General features: G+C 44.7%; 1 protein-coding gene across 2 annotated transcripts in view; it reads right to left on the bottom strand.

The window, feature by feature from the left end:
• LOC144594348 (chromodomain Y-like protein 2) overlaps positions 1-22086 on the bottom strand; it is a 130138-nt gene that overhangs the window by 48158 nt on the left and 59894 nt on the right. Inside the window, exons 2-3 of one of the 2 annotated variants that reach the window (XM_078400731.1) lie at positions 2438-3029; positions 1362-1594 (exon numbers count right to left, since the gene is read on the bottom strand). In XM_078400731.1, the coding sequence (XP_078256857.1) occupies positions 1362-1594; positions 2438-3029 (825 nt within the window). The remainder of the gene's footprint in view (positions 1-1361; positions 1595-2437; positions 3030-22086) is intronic. The other variant, XM_078400732.1, reaches the window with a different exon arrangement.

Here is a 22086-nt window from a genome sequence, read left to right as displayed (position 1 = left end):
TCAGTGTGGCCCACTGTCAAGACCTGGTGTACAATGGTCTCAGTGTGGTCCACACGCAATGAGTGATCTACAATGGTCTCAGTGTGGTCCACACGCAATGAGTGGTCTACAATGGTTCCACTGTGGTCCACACGCAATGAGTGGTCTTCAGTGGTCATAGTGTGATCCATGATCAAGGACTGGTCTACAAAGATCTTATTGTGGTCTTCAGTCAAGATCTGGTCTACAATGGTCTCAATGTAGCCCACAATCAAGGTCTGGTCTACAATGGTCTCAGTGTGGTCCACAATCAAGGTCTGGTCTACAATGGTCTCAGTGTGATCCACATGCAAGACCTGTCCTACAATGGTCTCATTTTGATTTGCTAGCTGGTTTCCCCAAGGCAGGGTAGCTGAAGATAAAAAGTACAGCCAGGATCACTGCTCCAGACTGATTCAAGATTTCCTTTTGAGAAGACAGAATCAAGATCATCTCAGTATGAACAATCACCAGATGGACATTCAGCTGACATGAAATGAATGTAGTTTTAAGGAATGAAGTATAAGATGAGAGTTAGGAATCAAGATTCTGGAGTGGGTGATTTATTACTCTGGGTTTCAAGGGGGCCAGGACTGATTTGGTTTGATATAAGGCGGCACAGTGGCGCATCGGTAGAGTTGCTGCCTTACAGTGTCAGAGACCTGGGTTTGATCCTGACTACGGGTGTTGTCTGTACGGAGTTTGCATGCTCTCCCTTTGACCACATGGGCTTCTCTGGGTGCTCCTGTTTCCTCCCACACTCCAAAAACGTACAGGTTTGCAGGTTAATTGGCTTTGGTAAAATTGTAAATTGTCCCTAATGTGTAGGATTGTGCTAGAGTATGGGGTGATCGCTTGTTGGCAGTGACTCGGTGGGCCAGAGGGCCTGTTTCAGCACTGTATCTCCAAGGCCTAAAGTCAAAGGCAGCAGAACAAAAGTTTATAAGAGAAAGACACGTACTTTTGACTTGGTTTGTGTGATCCGTTGGATTACTTCCAATTGATTGGAATTTTCCAGTCCTGATACCCTTGTTTTTTTTCCCTCTTTGAGAAGATGAAGTCAAACAAAGATGGATTGGAGGGGGGAAGAGAGGGGTGTTAGGAAGGAAGGGTGGAAGTGTTTGACACAACATGGAGTTGGTGTTGATGGACTTGATGTTTTTTTTGTTCAATTTTGGTTCATCCGCCTAACGAGGAAGACTGATTGAATCAATAACACTTGGATTTCAATTTCCGGCTTTATAACTCGCGATGATTACACTTTTGGAAAACAGAAAAAAATGAACCATTTCTACCTCACCAATATTAATCACATGTTAACTAAAGCAAAAATGTAACCTTACCTCAGGTGTTAATGAATTGTTATCTGAGGTTTGGCTGGAGAGTAAAACATGGGTAAAGCCATCCTGTTTCCTCACAACAATGTCCCTGAATTGATAGTTGCTTTCATTTTGTCGAACGCTGCATCTGAGGCGCTTGTCAAAAACATAGTTGTCTTTTTCCTCTGCCAGTTTCCTTTTCACTGAACAAGACAGACTGGTTTGCCCGTTTGAAATGCCTGGAAGAGAAATGCCTTCTAAAATGAAATGTTAATCTGCTAATTTAGTAGTTACCTGTAGAAACAAGGAACTGCAGATGCTGATTACAGGTCCACCACCGAGCTTCCAGCAAATGGTGGTCTCCCCCCCCCCCCCCCCTTATTTCAGACACCCCACCCCCAGAAATGTGGGGCCTAGGCTGGGTGAGGTGGCCGATCTCGACCTCACTGGAACTTCCGCACCGATCGGCGGGTCGAATTTGCCCTCTGCGGTCAGGGCTCGGGAACTCCGGCCCGGCCAGAGCCGGCAGATCTGTTCCCATAGACGACTTAAGCGGCCAACTCTGCGGCCCGGTATCTCGGCCCCCTCCAGGCCGTGACCTCTGTTGGTCCGGCAGAAAATCTGTGGTGGACCTGATTTCACACAAAAATACACAAAGTGCTGGAGTAACTCAGCAGGTCAAGCAGCATCTCTGGAGAACATGAAAGGTGACGTTTCGGGTCAAGACACTTCTTCAGACTGAATGTCAACTATCCATCTTCTCCAGAGATGCCGCATGACCTGCTGAGCTACTCCAGCACTTTGAGTCCTTTTATTAAAAAAAACTAGTTACCTGTACTTAGTATATTTCATGTGATTAATTGCATCTCATAAACTGTTATCAGCTACCAAAAAATCCATCTTTAACCATACTTGAACACTGAGGAATAATTAACCAGACAACCTCAAAATTGAAATCAGTGCTACTGCACATCGTATGCAATATGGAGAAAAAATTACTAGCCTTGGTATTCCTCGAATGTTGGTGCATCAATGAAGATCTAAAAAAGGCTGGTTTTGCACAATAACCAGTCTCAGTGCTGTACACATTTATTACATACCTATTCCATTAACTATAGGGGGGCCGTCAATTGCTCCATCTTCTGCAAATTCAGGGTCTCCCAAATCCACATTCATTCTCTGTTGCCTTGAGGTATTGTCAAACTGTAATGCATTTTTGCTGTGTCTAGCATCGCCATTCTGAAACGAGTTGTCAGTCTTTCTGTAAGGCATAATCTGTACTCCGCTTGCAGTGGTTCTGTAATGCACTGTTTTCGTAGCTACGATTTTCTTATCCCCCAGAGCATGCTTTCCATCTCTTGCCATTGAACCCCGCTTTTGCTTCTGAAGAGTATTATTAGTCCGTTTCTTTCGTAATCCACCCCCTTTGCCCTTGGTTGAATCATACGCTCGCAATGGAGCTGTTCCGTGATTGTCCCTCAAGACTTGCCTTGGGCTATTTCCCCGTTTCCCTGATTTAGTTCGCTTTTCTTTGGAAGCATTGAGTCCATTGAACTCATCAATAAATTCTTCACAGTGAAGAAGGTGATGCTCTGGTTCCCAAGTGTCTTCATTACTTCCATAGCCTTTCCATCGTATAAGGTACTCCCACTTCCCCTTTTTATTTTTCCTTTTGTCGACAATCTTCTCCACCTAATGGAAAGAAAACAAAAGTTCTGCATAGATTATTGTCATCGTGATCAACATCTCACACCTAGCCAAAGATCCTTTAGAAACCTTTACCTTAGTTTTTAGTTTTAGAGATACAGCGCAGTCCAGGCCCTTCGGCCTGTTGTTATGCCAGCGAGTCCACGCTGTTATCACCTGTACACTAGTTCTGTTCTACACACAAGGGACAATTTACAGAAGCCAATTTACCTGCATACCTGCACATCTTTGGAAAATGGGAGCAAACCGGAGCACCTGGAGAAAACCCACGCGGTCACAGGGAGAAGGTAAAAACTTCATATAGACAGCATTCGAGGTCAGGATCGAACCGAGTCTCTGGTGCTGTAAGGCAGCAACTCTATCTCTGCGCCATTGTGCTGCCTGATCTAATGATTTACTGGAAGAGGGGATCTCAAACAAGGGTAGAAATTTAGTTGAGAGATACAACATAACAGTATAAGAAGATAACTGCAGATGCTGGTACAAATCGAAGGTTTTTATTCACAAAATGCTGGAGTAACTCAGCAGATCAGGCAGCATCTCGGGAGAGAAGGAATGGGTGACGTTTCGGGTCGAGACCCTTCTTCACACTGATGTCAGGGGGGCGGGACAAAGGAAGGATATAGGTGGAGACAGGAAGATAGAGGGAGATCTGGGAAGGAGGAGGGGACGGGAGGGACAGAGGAACTATCTAAAGTTGGAGAAATCGATATTCATACCACTGGGCTGCAAACTGCCCAGGTGAAATATGAGGTGTTGTTCCTCCAATTTCCGGTGGGCCTCACTATGGCACTGGAGGAGGCCCATGACAGAAAGGTCAGACTGGCAATGGGAGGGGGAGTTGAAGTGCTCGGCCACCGGGAGATCAGTTTGATTAATGCGGACCGAGCACAGGTGTTCAGCGAAGCGATCGCCGAGCCTGCGCTTGGACATAGAAACAGGTTCTTCAACCCATCGAGTCCATGCCGACCATGGATCACCCGTTCACATTAGTTCGATGTTAATTTGTTGCCCATCTCCAATTGCTTGCCCCAGGCTTGCTCAGCCATTTGAGAATGGAGTTAAGAGCCAAACACTAGGGTATGGGCTTGGAGCCAAAATAAGACCAAAAAAGGGCAAGTTTGGCAGAATTCCTTCCCTGGACAACATTTAGGCATTCATGCACACTTCAACCAAAGGCAAGGACTCATGCACAAGTTATGCTAAGAATCTACTGGCTTTCCTTATTGGCATCATGAGAGATGACTCTAACCAAAGGAAACAGCTGACAAGCGAGACTGCAGATGCTGAAATCTGGAACTAGAAAATAAGGAGAACTACTGGTGGTGTTCAATGGGTCCGGCAGCATCAGTGGAGGGCAATGGACTGTCACGACCCTTCATCTTGACCTCTCTCTCTTTTTGCATGTGTTTGGAAATAATGCATATACTTGCATATATACAGTATCTCACTCACACAAAATGCTTGCTCATGTACGTGATTATTTTTTAACCATTGGGATTTGGATCCCACTGGTAAGTGAGCATTTCACGTCCATTAACTCAGCCCTCTTAAGAGTCAATAACACTGGTTGTTCTGGAGTCACAGAGTCAGACTAGGTAAAGAGAGCAGATTTTCGCTGGAAGATATCGGTTGATCCAGATAGGTTCTTATGACAATCCATTCTGTAGCTATCGCCATTAGCGGGCAGAGGAGATTAATTTAACTTGGCATCATCTTTCAGTCTGAAGAAGGGTCTCGACCTGAAACGTCATCGTTACATTTTTGCATATCGTTCATTCTTTGTTCTATATCTCTCTACATCATCGTCTATATCTCTCGTTTCCCTTTTCCTTGTCTTTCAGTCTGAAGAAGGGTCTCGGCCCGAAAGGTCACCCATTCCTTCGCTCCAGAGATGCGGCCTGTCCTGGACTCCTGAGATGCTGCCTGACCCGCTGAGTTACACCAGTATTTTGTGTCTATCTTCAGTATCAGCCAACATCTGCAGTTCCTTCCTACCCGTAGTTTGCTGTCAGATTTATTTCCGTAAGAAGCTCCACAGACATTTTAAAAGCCTTTGGCTAAAACTTTCCTTTTTTTCAGGCTGTTAATGACGGGTTGTTAATATTTCTGAAGTCAGATGTTGCAAGAATACCATTTATGACAGGATTTTTAGTGGTGGACAGAGTGAACAGACAGGGTGAATGTACAGTTTTTCTCCCAGGGTCGGGCAATGAGGACCTTGAGGGCAGAGGTTTAAGGCGGGAGTGGAAAGATCTAACAGGAACCTGAGGGGCACTTTTCCTCACAGTGAGTGGTGAGAAAATGGAACAAACTTCCAAATGAAGATGTTGAGGCAGGTACAATAACATCTAAAAGACATTTGGAAAAGTACATGGATGGGGAAGGTTTGGAGAGGACATGAACTAGCTTGAATGGGGCATCTTGGTCGACATAGACAAGCTGGGCCGAAGGGCCTGTTTCCGTGCTGTAAGACTTTATAGCACTGTCTTCATTCAGAAGGAGATGGGCAGAGATCATGTCCTCAAGTGGAAACATCCCCAAACGTCCACACAATCAAAGCAAGTCATACTTCTAACAACCTCTGTCCGGTTTTCTTTACAATTAATTTTTTCAATAGTAAAATATTTATTTGCCCTTTCAGAAACTATTTCAAGGAAACAAAACCAAACCATATAGAATCAGAGAATTGTTATGCGCTGGGTACCATGTGTCCATACACTATTTTGGGGCTGGGTATGGCTGTCCCAGTCCCACACTTTCCCCCCTTACAAGTTATTCTCTCTCAAGTGCATATTCAAGTTCCGTGTGAAAACCCTGATAAATTCTGCCTCTGCCACTCCTGCAGGCTGAGAATTCCCGATTATACAGTAACTACACTCGGCATTAAAAAAAAACCTTTCTTCACATTCTCTTTGTACATTTGCAGATAAAGGTTACACCCCACCGAATCCCTCCCCTTCCCCCACCCTAGTCGTCCTACCACTTCCATGGTAGCATCCTTGTATCCCTCTTGTTATCACACCTTCCCCAGCCAACAATGGGCCATTTATGGGCTCCACCCTCACTAGGCCCTGATTTGTTCTGGTCTTTTCTCGCCCCCAGTTTATTTCACCCCCCACCACTACTTTTAGTCTGAAGAAGGGCTTTGACCCGAAACGACACCTATTCTTTTTCTCCAGCGATTAGTTAGTTAGTTTTGTTTATTGTCACGTGTACAGAGGTACAGTGAAAAGCTTTTGTTGTGTGCTAACCAGTCAGCAGAAAGATAATACATGATAACAGTCGATCCATTTATGGTGCATACATACATGGTCAGGGAATAACGTATTAATGCAAGGCAAAACCAGCAAAGTCCGACCAAGGATAGTCCGAGGATCATCAAAGAGGTAGGCAGTAGTTCAGCACTGCTGTCGAGTTGTGGTAGGATGATTCAGTTGCCTGATGCTGCCTGATCCGTTGAGTTACTCCAGCATTTTGTCCTTATCTTCACTTAGAAGATTAACTTGGCTTTAAGGTGCAAATTATGCATTAAAGAGGATTTTTTTGGCTTTTAAGGAAAACAGTATTTGTGGCTTTTCCCATTGCACTTTCTAGAATCTCAGGCATGTTAAGATGCTAATAAAATAATACTCAGCCAGACAGGTTATCTGTATCTGAGAGCAAGTGCAAAACTAATGCTTAATGTGCTAATCTGCCTGTAAACCACTAAAGTCAATTCCAGGCTAAATGCAGAGTCATGGAGGAAGATTTGTGCAGATGATGTAAATTTAGCAATCAGCCCTAAAGGTAAAAACAGAGAAGGCTGGACGCTGGCAGCAGATCAGGCAGCAGCGATGGAGAAAGAAATGTTCATTCTGAATGTGGAATGAAGATAGAAATCATTACTGTGTGCAGTCCTGGTCGCCCAGCCATAGGAAGGATGTCATTATGCTGAAAAGGGTGCAGAAAAGATTCACAAGGATGTTGACAGCACCAGATAGATTGAGTTATAGAAACATAGGTGCAGGAGTAGGCCATTCAGCCCTTCGAGCCAATACCGCCATTCAATGTGATCATGGCTGATCATCCAAAATCTGTACCCCATTCCTGCTTTCTCCCCATATCCCTTGATTCTGTTAGCCCTAAGAGCTATATCGAACTCTATTAGGAGAGGCTGGATAGTCTGAGGCTTTTTTTCCCTGGAGCCTATGGAGTGACCTTGTAGAGGTATATAAAATCACGAGAGGAATGGAAAGGGTGAATGTTCACAGTTTTATTATCTCAGGGTAAGGGTGCCTAAAACATGAGTGTGTAGATATTTAAAAGGGGAAGAATTGAAGGGCATTGAAGCGACATCCTTTCTCATATAGATGGTGCTGGATATAAGGAACGAGATGCCATAGGACATGGTGGAGGTGGGAAAAAATAAAATGTTTAAAAGGCATTTAGAAAGGTACATGGATAGTGATGATTCAGAGGGATATAGGTTAAACAGAGGACTTGCTAGGGTAAGCAACTGGGCTGAGGGGCCTGTTTACGTGCTTTTACTCCAGAGATGTTGCCTGACCCGCTGAGTAAATTTCACTGATTAAATGAAAAAGGTTGAAAGATTGCAGTAGATGAAAGAGGGAGAGGTGAGAACTTGAAGAGATTTGAACAGTGCTTGTGGACATCCTGATGGGAGCACACTGACCACATGCAGCTGCATTCAACACATAAGTGCCCTTAACCTGACTATTGCAAAGGTGAACTGCAACAAACTAATAAAAACAATGAGCACAGGACAGGCTCTGACTCCTATACAAAGGGCATTTTCAGCAACAGGGCCATTTGTAAAGGGGTCTGCATTCTGTACATGGCCCTGAACAATTCCTTACATTTAAAACCCAAGAGCAAGAGGTTCTGGGTTATATATAAGTTTGTTAATCTTCTCCCTCCAGACATAAGAATTAATCTATTTCATAAGCTTCTTAAAGCAGGCCACAAGATCTTTAGCTGCCATGATGGGGTCATAAATTCGACATGGCAAGAATACTCTCTTGAACTTCTACAGATGTACATTAGAGAGCATATTGACTGGTTGCATCACGGCCTAGTTCGGCAACTCAAATGCCCAGTGAAGAAGACTGCAAAAAGTAGTGAACTGCCCGGTCCATCATGGGTACTGACCTCCCCACCATCGGAGGGAACTACAGGACGAGTGGCACCCTGGCCACTCCCTCTTCTCCCCTCTCCCATCAGGCAAGAGTTTCAGAAGTGTGAAACGCACAGCTCCAGAATCTGGGACAGTTTCTTCCCAGCTGTTACTAGGCAACTGAATCATCCTACCTCAACCGCAGAGCAGTCCTGAACTACTATCTACCTCGTTGGTGACCCTCGGACTATCCTTGATCGGACTTTGCTGGCTTTACCTTGCATTACACATTATTCCCTTATGTAATCGAGTATTGTCTTTCCGCTGACGGGATAGCACGCAACAAAAGCTTTTCACTGTACCTCGGTACACGTGACAATAAACTAAACTAAACTACAGGAGTCGCTGCCTCATTTAGGCAACCAGCTTCATCAGAGACACACACCACCCTGGCCACACTCTCATTTCACTCCTGCCATCGTGAAGAAGGCACAGGAGCTTGAAAACTGTAACGTCCAAGTTCAGAGCAGCTTTTTCCCTACAACCATCAGGCTATTTAACACTACAACTTCTAAATAAGTTCTTAACTACAAAGACTTTTATACACACACACAAACACTAAATCATTGCTCACAGACACAACCAATCCTGTGCCTGCTGTGTGGGATTTAGCCTTCCTGCAGAGGCTGCATATTTTACAGCCTTCTCCACCACAATCAGGGAAATCAACAATTTAACAAAATGTTATGGCATTTAGATCCAACCTGTGGAGATGCAGCATGGAAGCAGGCCATTGGTCCCATCCATTCTATGCCGATCATTAAACACCCATTTTTGTCACACCAGTCCAACACTACTCCCATTTTATTCCCCCCATATCCCCATCATCTCGCCCCCCCCCCCCCCCCATTGTTACTCATCCATATACAGGGTGCCAATTACCCTTCCAAACTGCACATTTTTAGGATGTGAGAAGAAACTAGAGCATGCGATCACAGGGAGAAAATGTACACATTTACTTACCATTCTCAACATAAAAAGCTCTTTGTGACAAGACATTTAATTAAAAATTAAATTAAATACCAAAAAAACATTTTGTACATGGACAGCAAAAGGTTAAGAAGGATATGGGCCAAAGCGGGCAGATGCAACTAGTGTAGATGGGGCATCTTGGTCGGCACGGGCAACTTGGGCCGAAGGTCCTGTTTCCATGCTGCATGAGTATGACTCTATTGGACGTTAATGAGTTTTTAATTGCCAACCAAGCTATAATCACTACTCAGCAATTTCCTTGGCGATAACATAGCTAATTGTACCTGAAGTACAAATTCATCACATGAATATTCCAAATAGAATCAAAGATTAAACTATATATTTTATTCTTTCATAATTTTAAGTCAGTTATTTCAGGTCAACCTTAACCTTGATTGCATGCTCCAGGTTTGTGTCTAATTTTCTCCATACTGTTTAAGAAGTTGATGGCAGATGAAATTTAATCTAGGCAATTCTGATCTAATGCACTTTCGGAAGTCAGATTCTGACAAGACATGTAAAGTAGATGGCAGGGATCTGATGAGTGCCAATGTATAGTGTGACCTTAGGATTCAAGTCTACAGTTCGCTGAAAGTGGGGACACAGGTAGAATGGGTAATATAATAGGCATTTAGTGTGCTTGTCTTTATAGGCCGGAATATTGAGTTGGGGCATCATGTTGCAGCTGTATAATATTGCTTAGATTGTATTTGCAGTACTGCATACAGTTTTGGCCACACTACAGGAAGTATGGGCCAGTAATAGGGAGGGTGCAGAAGAGATTCACCAGGATGTTAGACACAAAGTGCTGGAGTAACTTAGTGAGTCAGGCAGCTTCTCCGCAGACAAAGGATGGGTGACGTTTCGGGTCACGTCCCTTCTTCAGACCTGAACGTCACCCATCCTTTTTCTCCAGAGATGCTGCCCGACTCACTAGTTACTCCAGCACTTTGTATCTATCTTCGGTATAAACCAGCATCTGCAGTTCCTTGCTTCATTAGGATGTTATCTGGAATGGATGGCAGGAGTTACAAGGAGAGATTGGTTTGGTTATGAATATTGGCATTAGAACATAGAAGGCTGAGGAGTGATCTTGCAGAGGTTTATACAATATATACAATGTTATACAGAGGTTTATACAATGATGAGGGGCAGAGACAAGGTGGAAAGTCGGAGACTTTCCCTCAGGGCAGAGGAGTTTAGAAACAGAGGGCATAGGTATAATGTGAGAGGGTAGAAATTTAAAGGAGATCTGAAGGGCAAGTTTTCTTTTCACACAGAGGATGGCGGTTGTCTGGAATGAACAACCGCCGATCGCCAGTCCTCCCGGCGGGGGTGGGGGGGGGGGGGGGGTGGGGGAAGCGGGTGAGTGGGTGAGGGATGGACACCATCCGGAATTTTTTTAAAAAAAGTTCAAGGTTAGAAAACGTCTTGCTGCTGAGATCACCGGGGATTTGATTGGACTTAATTGCCAACACATTGATGCTGACTGCAAATTCTGGGCCACTACTTCCTGACTCAAGAGACATGTTGCTTTAACTGTTGACATCGAAATGTGACATGCTCACCTTCAGTATCCCCAGATCAACTGTCTGTGCCCTAAACCATTCCAGGTCTAGCTAACCCACTGCCAAATTGCTGTGCCTTCATCTGCTTTCAACTATGAATTCCTTCCTTAAAGCTCTTCCCCTCTTTTCTCCATTGAGACGCTACTTAAAATGTATAACCTTGTCCAATTTTCTGACTGTCCGCTCTAATATTTCCTTGTGTAGCTCAGTGTTAAAATTTGTACCATAGCTATATTAAATGGACTGCACCAATACAGCATGTTGCTGTTCTTGATGCATGGGATGATGCCTGCATCCGAACAGGGACTAGTAGACTTACTGGGATAACAAAGGCATGGATAGCAACTCTACCGCCATACCACTATGCCATCCCTATGTCATGGTCTGATGGGTACCTCACAACCACTTACAGCATCCATCCATGAAGTTAGTGATGCAAGTACCTGCTAAAGCAGCTGAGCACTCTACAGGTATTTGGGGTTCAACAGTGGCAAAGTAACAAGTGTGTTGCCCCTGGCAACGAAGATTTTGACGTGGAAGTGTGCGGATGTTGGACTAACGCTGACTGAAGATAAAAGCGGGAGGATGAAAGCAAGTGTTGGACCATTCTTGTGTTGCCTGCTGTCTGAAGGTCATCCCTAAGCCATGTGAGTATCTCCCTGTGGAGATGTAGATCTTCTGTAGATCAAAGGCAGATCTTCTCCAGGGTTTGAGGTCTGCCCAGGGTGGAAGCCTAGGGTGAATGTCGCACTGGCCTGGAATCCCTCACCCATCTGCAAATCCAAGGCTATTTCAGGTATGAACTGGGTTCCAAAACACCAAGAAGACAAGTACTGAATTAGTATTTTTTTTGGGTGAGCGTGGAAAGTCCAGGAGAAAGTAAATGGTATGTTGGCATTCATAGCGAGGGGATTTGAGTATAGGAGCAGGGAGGTTCTGCTGCAGTTGTACAGGGCATTGGTGAGACCACACCTGGAGTATTGCGTACAGTTTTGGTCTCCTAATCTGAGGAAAGACATTCTTGCCATAGAGGGAGTACAGAGAAGGTTCACCAGATTGATTCCTGGGATGGCAGGACTTTCATATGAAGAAAGACTGGATAGACTCGGCTTGTACTCGCTGGAATTTAAAAGATTGATGGGGGATCTTATAGAAACTTACAAAATTCTTAAGGTGTTGGACAGGCTAGATGCAGGAAGATTGCTCCCGATGTTGGGGAAGTCCAGAACAAGGGGTCACAGTTTAAGGATAAGGCGGAAGTCTTTTAGGACCGAGATGAGAACGTTTTTTTTCACACAGAGAGTGGTGAATCTGTGGAATTCTCTGCCACAGAAGGTAGTTGAGGCCAGTTCATTGGCTATATTTAAGAGGGAGTTAGATGTGGCCCTTGTGGCTAAAGGGATCAGGGGGTATGGAGAGAAGGCAGGTACGGGATACTGAGTTGGATGATCAGCCATGATCATATTGAATGGCGGTGCAGGCTCGAAGGGCTGAATGGCCTACTCCTGCACCTATTTTCTATGTTTCTATGTAAATCAGGAGTCGTGTCAGTTGCCTTGACAGATACCACAGAAAACGTGTAAGCGCCCTCACCAGACTCAAGAACAGCTTCTTCCCCACTGTAATCAGGCTACTGAACTTCCATAAGTTAGACTGCTGTCCAATTCACCTCTACCTCATTGCGGGCTCTGGACTTTGTCTCTCAAACTGGTGCACTACATTGCTGAGGGCTATATTCTGCACTTCGACACAAAATGCTGGAGTAACTCAGTGGGACAGGCAGCATCTCTGGAGAGAAGGAATGGGTGACGTTTTGGGTCGAGACCCTTCTTCAGACTGATGTCAGGGTAGTGGGCGGGACAGAGATAGAATGTAGTCACAGACAGTAAGACTGGTGGGAGAAGTGGGAAGGGGGAGGGGATGGAGCACTTTAACTGCCCCTCCCTTTCCCAATCTGACCTTTCTGTCCCGGGCCTCCTCCATTGTCAGAGTGAGGCCCACCGTAAATTGGAGGAACAGCACCTCCTATTTCGCTTGGGTAGTGTACACCCCAGCGGTATGAACATTGACTTCTCTAACTTCAAGTAGCCCTTGCTTTCCCTCTCTCTCCATCCCCTCCCCCTTCCCAGTTCTCCCACCAGTCTTACTGTCTCCGACTACATTCTTTCTCTGTCCCGCCCACTACCCTGACACCAGTCTGAAGAAGGGTCTCGACCCGAAACGTCACCCATTCCTTCTCCCCAGAGATGCTGCCTGTCCCGCTGAGTTACTCCAGCATCTTGTGTCTACCTTCGGTTTAAACCAGCACCTGCAGTTCTTTCCTGCATATATTCTGCACTTTGTATCTTCCCCTTTGCACATTTGTACATATTTGCATGTTTTGTACATAAGTTTGACGTGATTGTATTTTTGTACAGTATTATCTAATCCAATTACCAAACAAAGCATTTCATTGTACCTCAGGTCATGTGACAATACTTAATTTAAACCTAAAAAGGCCATTCAGCCCTCCTGGTTTATACTTCATGTGTGCTGCCCCTCATCTTTGCTAAGTTAACGATGTGCCGGATGCATTTTATCAATTAACCACGGCCCTTCACAATCGACTGCAGGATGTGCCCCCTAGGACACAACGAAGGCTGGGCGTGAAGAGGGACGTCGGTTCACGGGCCGATCTAGTAGAAGGCGTTGGAGGAAAGCCCTGCAGGAGCCTGGGGCGTACCAGGATCGGGAACTGCTCCAGTAGACAACATCGCATGGGCAGACCAGACTTTGCATTTTAGAAATGGCGCCAAAACATGTATTTCACTGTGCAGTGACACATATAACAAATAAAGCACCATTGAACCATTCTTTCGGAGCCAGCTCTCGAGAAATCAACATTTTATTTTCCCTGTCCCACAAGATTATGTAACGTTAAAAATATTTCAATACCAGCATTAGACTAATGGTAGCAGGAATCCAATATTTCTGATCCCCAATGCACAAAATGGGAAATACCAACAATGTTCATACAAAGATTATTAATACCTATTAGGAGGACATTTTTGACAAAAATCTATGGCTGACTTGAAGATACATTGGCCATCCTTTAGACTTTTCAGATACAGCACAGAAACAGGCCCTTTGGCACACCGAGTCCGTGCCGACCAACGCTCACCCCATACATTAGCACTATCCTACACACTAGGGACAATTTATATTTTTTCCAAAGCTAATTAACCTTCAAACCCGCACATCTTTGGAGTATGGGAGGAAACTGGAGCACCCGGAAAAACCCCACGTGGAATGTACAAACTCTGTGCAGGCAGCACCCGTAGTCAGGTTCCAACCCGTGTCTCTGGCTCTGTAAGGCAGCGAGTATACCGCTGCGCCACTGTGCTGACACTTGTCAGCTGCATTACCGGAATCTGAACCTTGGGATTTCCCATGATTTTGAAACGTGTGAAACAGAACCAAAGAAAATACTGCAGGAGTAGGCCATTCAGCCTTTCGAGCTAGCACCGCCATTCAATATGATCATGGTTGATCATCCAAAATTAGTACCCCGTTCCTGCTTTCTCCCCATATCCCCATATTCCGTGGAAGGATCTTTGCCACTTACTCACTGGGAAACCTGAGATGGGCAATAAATGCTACCCTTGTCTGGGATTCCCAGTGTTCTCCTCCAACTAGTTACACGTTGTGAATCACTGCTCGACTGTCTGTGAGCCAAGGGCAGGTTCATGACGTCAGCCACTTGTTTTGGAAGATTAAACGGTTGTGGAATTTGACCTTCAAAATGGTAGTAAAGAAATTCCAGACCACAAATGAATAAAAGCATCATTGCCCGAACATTCTTTCACATATACTATAGTTATGTGAGCTCCACAACGGAAATCGACTTAATCCATGAGGTCCATCATTTTCATTTATTTTGTAAATTTAACATGCTAATATATAAAGGAGTCGGGATTGTGTTCTTTACCACAGAATATAAATCTAATTCTTGCTGATAGATCTACGCTTCTGGAATTATGCACATCAATCCTCCTCTGCATCTATATTATTTTGGATTATCAATAGGCATTACCACTGCGAAGAAAGAGAATCTTATAGTGCATGGCGGCACAGTGGAGCAGCGGTAGAGTTGCTGCCTTACAGCATCAGACACCTGGGTTCGATCTTGACTACGGATGCTCTCTGTACAAAGTTTGTACCTTCTCCCCTTGACCTGCGTGTGCTTTCTCCGGGTGTTCCGGTTTCCTCCCACATGCCAAAGACGTACAGGTTTGGAGGTTAATTGGCTTCAGTAATAACATTGTAAATTGTCCCTAGTGTGCGTAGGACAGTGTTGGTGTGTTGGCACGGATTCTAGAGGGCTGAGGGGCCAGTTTCTGCACTGTATCTCTAAACTAAATAAACTAAACAGTATATCCATCACAGACAAACCAGTCTGAAGAAAGGTCTCAACCGAAAACGATCCCCTTATCCATTTTCTCCAGAGATGATGCGTGACCCGCTGAGTTACTCCAGCACTTTGTTTCTATCCACACCAATCATCTCCAGGTTCAAGAAGATATACATCTGAATTGGATTCTGATTCAATAGAGCTTTTTCAGTCAGGGAAACAACTTTCCTTTTTACATATTAAGTGTAATAAGCTAAGAGGTATTTACAACAATGCATGTCATAATGCCTTATAATAGCTTTAAAACTGATCACTCTGTAAATGAGAATGACTGAGCATTTACTGATATTGTCAAGTTAGTTCCCACCAGAGAACCCAAACCTGACTCCTGTTTCCTGACACTGAAGGTTTTACAGGCAAGAAAAAAGTCTGATTGCCGTAGTTTGTTCACTTCTGACCTCAGCAGATGATCGGCAAGAAATGACTCATGGCCTTAGATTACCCAATAAAACTGACACAGTTAGCCATTGATTTGAGTTTACCATATTCAAAGTAAGTGGCACTGCTGTGCAAATCATTTTTATTTCATCCACAAATATGTTAAAAACCTTTTGTGCTTCATTACCTCAGTAGCTTTGTATCTTGCATCTAAACACATCACAATTTAACAGATTTATTGATAATAAATCCATGGAATTAGGAGATATTTTCACCCCTATAACGACAAATAATAAACCTGCACCTCGTCCAATTTGGAACCAGCATTGAGAAGATCCATTAAAAAAACACTAATATTTTTCTTTCCCTTGACTAAGGAACCGATGACCACTTATCACCGATCCGGAAGTGGCGGCGCCTAACGGCAGCGGCTCGCTAGCAGTCTGTTCGTCTTTTTTCCTTTTTTTTTGTTGTGTGTCGGTGTTGGGATGGTTTTTGTATTTTTTTTGGTTGTGTATGTGTGGGGGGTGGTGGTGTGTGGGGGGGGTGGTGGTGTGGGGGGGGGTGGGGGAAACTTTTCTCTTCCTCACGGCGCGGGGTGTGGCTCGGCTGCGGGGCCTAACATCGCCCGGTGCGGCTCGGCCGCTGCACTTTACATCGCCCGGTGCGGCTTGGCCGCTGGACTTAACAGTGCCCGGTGCAGCTCGGCCGCGGGACTTAACATCGCCCGGTGCGGCTCGGCTGCGGGACTTTACATCGCTGGTGCGGCTCGACCACGGGACTTTACATCGCCCGGTGCGGCTCGGCTGCGGGACTTTACATCGCCCGGTGCGGCTCGGCTGCGGGACTTTACATCGCTGGTGCGGCTCGACCACGGGACTTAGCTGCGCAAGGCTTGGTCGCGGGGCCTTTCATCGCCCGGCTCGGCCGCGAGACGTTTCAGCGCCCGGTGCGATTCGGCCGGGGGGACTTCCATCCCCTTGCGGGGACTGTGCGGGTCGGTCGGGGACGAGCTGTCTGTCCGTGGGCGTGGGGAAGAGAGTGGAAGTTTTGTTGCCTCCATCACAGTGAGGGGGTGTTTGGAGTCACTGTGATGGACGTTTGTGTTGGGGCTATGTGTCTTGTGTTCTTTTTTTCTATGACTGCTATGTAGCTCTGTTATACTGTTATACTGTTATATAATTCTACGATTCACAGTAAAATGTTCCTCACTCTAGGTCGAATGAACCATTTGAAGGAGGGACTGAATACTATACCGAATAAAGTTAGTGCTGAATAAAGCTATCCCATCTTAAGGTGAAACATAATTAATAACCAATTTAATCTCTCCGACCTTTAAAAAGGCACCAAAACAAAACGATCAGGTTTTGCTTAACATAAATTCACCAACTAATAAGTTTAGAGGATTTTAGGATGTCAGGTCTATTGTACTGTGTTCTATTAATCACGTGGATGTATGTGCAGGGAATGGAGGGATATGCTCTGCCCAGCTTTCCAACTGATCTAATTCTCTCTATTTTCCTTTGAGTCAAGAGTTAAGAGTGTTTTATTGTCATCCGTCTCAGATAGAACAAGGAAATTCTTATTTGCAGCAGCACAACAGAATATGTAAACATAGTGCACTGTAAACAATAGAATAAATGTTTAAAAAAAGGTCAGTATATATACACATATCTACCCACACATGTCAGAGGAGGTAGTTGAGGCAGAGACTATCCCAACATTTAAGAAGCAGTTAGACAGGTACATGGATAGGACAGGTTTGAAGGAATATGGATCAAAAGCTGGCAGGTGAGACTAGTGTAACTGGGACATGTTTGCCAGTGTGGACAAGTTGGGCTGAAGGGCCTGTTTCCACTCTGTATCATTCTATTACTCTCTCTCTCTCTCACTCTCGCTCTACTCATATAACTAAAACTATTGTTTGTTTGTTTGTTTGTTTGTTCCTGAACGACAGCCAAAACGGTGCACGATAGCGCGACAATTGTAGGCCCACCTTACTCACCGTCATCCCTTTGGTGCTCATGGAAGAAGTTTCATTGAAATCGGTGTTATATTTTTAAAGTTATTCACATTTTAAAGTTTAAATCTATCTACTAGGGAGGGAGGGGGAGGAGGGAGGATAAGGGGGGTTGAGGGGGATGGAGTGGGGAGGGAGGGGAAGGGGAGGGGAAGGGGGAGGGGAGCGGGGACAGGAGGGGGAGGGTGCTGCACCAATGCAGGTTTGGGCCCAATGGGTCCATTTGGTCTAGTGTGTATATATATATATATATATATACACACACACATACATATATATATACACACACACACAGAAAACAAACAATAATAGTGCAATAATAGTCTAAGTAGTTCAGAGCTTATTTGGACATTGTAGTGTTTAATAGCCTGATGGCTGTAGGGAAGAAGCTGTTCCTGAACGTTGCAGTTTTCAGGCTCCTGTACCTTCTTCCCAAAGGCAGGGGTGAAGTGAGTGTGTGGCCAGGGTGGTGTGGGTCTCTGATGATGCTGGCTGCCTTTCACAACAATCTTGGCTATCCACTACTCCACCATTTTTTGTGCCATCAACAATCTTACTAATCTATTCTAATCCAAGCCATTTAGATGTGTCACAAACAACACTGGTGCCAGCATTAATCTCTGTGGTTAACCTCTGGTTACAGACCTCTGATCAGAAAAACCTGATTCAACCATGCCCCTCTGCCACCTATCACCAAGCCCATTTTGGTTCCAGTTTCCTCATCCACGTGGATCCCTCATGCCGAATATCTAGACCTGTCTCCCATGTGGGACTTTGCCAGAAGCCTTGCAAAAGATCATACCTGCAACATCAACCACTCTTTCAACATTAATATAAGATGGTAGAATTACAAATTATTGGTGGAAGATAGCAGCGGTGGGAATGGAGAAAATAAAGTACGGGTGTCAGAGGTTATGGGGAGCAGGCAGGGGAATGGGGTTAGGAGGGAGAGATAGATCAGCCATGATTGAATGCCGGAATAGACTTGGTGGGCCGAATGGCCTAATTCTGCTCCGATCACTTATGATAATCTCGAGTAGATAATCACAACACATTCTTAAGTTGTGGGAAAAATCCTCCTGATTATTGATTCAACATGTGGATAATGGATAGAGGTTTTAGTGAAAGTATTCATTGGCTTCAGTTTTTTTGCAGTGTCCATTTTTAGCTGTCAACTTAATAAGAAACCTTGCCAAATCTAACAGTTTCTTCAGCAACAGCCAACTCAATAATCTTTCAATCACAATGTTTCTCCACTCCACAAGGATATCAGTTGTATTGCTTCTCAGAGACTGTCACTGCTACAGTATTGATGGGCCATGAGATTCAAATGCCAAATGCATAAATCTCAGAATTCTTTCATCAAGCAAAAGAGTCGATCTACGATAAAACAAATTGGGAACGCAATATTGCACCTGGTACCCTGATGTATACACATTCATAAACTGAGAGATATAATATTTCAAGAAACAAACTTTTACTGGAATTTCAGAGACAGTTCAATGAAGCAAAGCTTTGCATCTTTCAGAAGTCAAATCCGTTCAATTTGGTGAAATTAAATAAAATCTATATCAGTTGCAAACTCATCAAGTGAAGTCTTATGAATGACACGTAATCTGGAGAGTTTCAATATGGTATCATTCCTCAAGCAACTGTTTGAAATTTAATAGAATTCGGATACAAATTAACGTTGCAATTTGCCGAATAGCTTGTCCATAAAGGTCAAGGGTGCTTTATTGGCACATCTACATAGGTACAGTGACATTTTATTTTCATACGGTTCAGTAAAGTATTACAATACCCTAGCAAAATCCACGATTAATACAAAGTGAATAGAAATAGATCACTGAGACCGCCTGGCATGCAAGAGTCGCCAGGTTTTGGCGCCATTTTCAAAGTCTGGTCCGGTCCAAGCGCTTGGTCTCCTGGAAGGGGCACCTGACGATGCTGCAGGGCCTTCTGCCGTCACTCCAGCGAACTGTCGTCCCTCTCCTCGCCGGGCCACCTTCAGCCTTTGTCAAGTCAAGTCAAGTCAATTTATTTGTATAGCACATTTAAAAACAACCCACGTTGACCAAAGTGCTGCACATCTGACTAGGAAAAAAAGAAACATACAGTGGCAGGCAGCCAAAACACAACGGCGCGGCCATCTTGAACAAAATGTTAATTCAATCACCCACAGTCCAACAATAAAAGCACTAAACAGGCACCCAAATTACCCAACCCCAAAAACCCCCCAAAACACAGTCCAACAATAGAAGCATTAAATAGGCATTCAAATCACACACCCCAAAACCCCCAAAAACACAGTCCAACAATAAAAGCATCAAACAGGCACTCAAACCACCCAACCCCAAAAACACACAAAAAAGAAACATCCATCAAAGAAACATCCATCACAGTGAGTCTCCTCCAGTCCTCTCTCTCCTCACTGTGATGGAAGGCCACAATGTCTTTCCCTTCTCCTGCTGTCCTCGCCCGCGGTCAGGTTGTTGTGGTTGCAGGCCGCACCGGACGGTCCACAGCGGGCCAAGCCCAAGGCGCGTCGCGTCGCAGCCGCTCCCGCAGCCTCCGAAGACGGCCGGCTCCGCTGATGATAAGTCCGATCCGGGGCGGGCGAACACGCTGCTGCTGCCGCTGTTGCTGCACGTCGGGGCGGTCGTGGCTCCCGACATTGAAACCCCCGCCCAGCAGAGAAATATCCCGCGGCCATCTTAGGCCGCGCCGGACGGTGAAATGTCCGCGCCCCAAGCCCCGCGATCCGGGGTGGGCGAACATGCTGCCCGAAAGTGCCTCCCCCTCCCCGAGCCAAACTGTATGTGCCATGGAGTGGCTATCTTCAATAAGCTGGAATCCTTTTAAGGTGGTTCAAATATTGATGTATTTTGATTAAGTAGTTTGGCTTAGGAGTTCACACATGCTTGGAGCTGCTGCATCTGCTCCCTGGGAGGCGAAGGGGAGCAATACCAGTGGGGATCATGAATATTGGAGCACAACTCTACCCTCATCACTCCCTTTGGTAAAAGCTCTTAAAGTGGTGGTTCTCAAGAGGAGCTGCCACATGAAATATTGGAGCAACTTTGGGGCAGATATTTTAATGAGTGGTGGGCGATTCATATGGTCAGGCACCGTGTATCTCCAACCGGTCCTCATGGCACCAATGAAGACTCCTGGGATCCCATTGAAGAAGAATAGTCATTCTTTATGATTTCTGATCTCAACATTGGCCAGAGATATTGACTCTGGGTCTCTGTTTGTAGATGGTGCTTGACCTTTCTGGCAACTTCTGATTTTATTTCAGATTTCCAACATTTGTAGCATCCACCTTGAGGATTAAGTATGAGGATTTGCCCTTTGAAAGGGAAGGAACTGGAATAATCCTTGAAGATTCCAAATCTTACTTCACTGCTGGGCTCAGAATGGGCGGACCTTCTACTTTTGAACGGAGGGGACCCTGCAGCAGTCTGGGGCTTTCCTGGATCAGGGGCACTCCAGTACATCCAGCATGTGGACCAGACTTTGGCCTATGGATTTTTTCTTTTGTAAATGGCTCCAAAAATATGGAGACAGGTGCAAGAGTTTCACTGAGCAGAGAGTACATGACAAAAAAGAACCATTAAACCTTCAAATGATCCAGTTAAAGACCTAGGCAATCGAGGCCAATGCCTTTGTTGAAATGTGTTATAGTGCTGAAATATCACAACATTAAATGTGCCAGGTACTTTGAGTAATACCACTGTTGCAAATCCCCTCCATTTCCATTTGTGAGCAGGTGACAAACATGGAAGGGACAGATTATTCAGAAAAGTTCAATATGTGAACAAAGTACCCAACCAGTTGGATTTTCAATTAAATTTAACTGTGCGGTGCTTAAAAAAACCCACACTGTGTCATAAAACATTTGGTCATTTGCCTTTCCATCTGTCCACCAATATGGCGTCTGTTTTTTGATATGTTTTTTCCTTCCACACAAAAAAACCCAAGAACACACAGATTATTCCCGGCTTCCAAAACATACAACTAAAGAATCACATAAAAACAGCGCAGAATTATTGATTAGAGACAAAAGAAAGCGGCTAAAAGCATCAAAATTAAAAGTAACCAGATCATAGTTATTCAAGTATCCAAATGACAGGTTAGGAACATCTGGGAAAATCTAGTGTACATATTTTAGAATATCAATTTCAGATTGGTTAAGTTGGTGTACTGTCGGTCTTAACGGCTGGTGATGTTACTATTCTGGATAAAAAACGTTAGACTTTAGAGATACAGCGTGGGAACAGGCCCTTCAGCCCACGAAGTCCGTGTCAACCAGCGATCACCCCATACACTACCACTATCCTGCACACTAGGGACAATTTACAATTTACAGAAGCCAATTAATCTACATGACCTGTACGTCTTTGGAAAAGGCTTCACAAAGGTAAAATAATTAAAAGGAACTTAAGGAGCAAAAATTAGAGTGGTGGGAAGCTCAT

Source organism: Rhinoraja longicauda, chromosome 6, assembly GCF_053455715.1.
Source record: "Rhinoraja longicauda isolate Sanriku21f chromosome 6, sRhiLon1.1, whole genome shotgun sequence".
NCBI lineage: Eukaryota > Metazoa > Chordata > Chondrichthyes > Rajiformes > Arhynchobatidae > Rhinoraja > Rhinoraja longicauda.
This window is presented reverse-complemented; position numbering and strand designations above follow the sequence as displayed.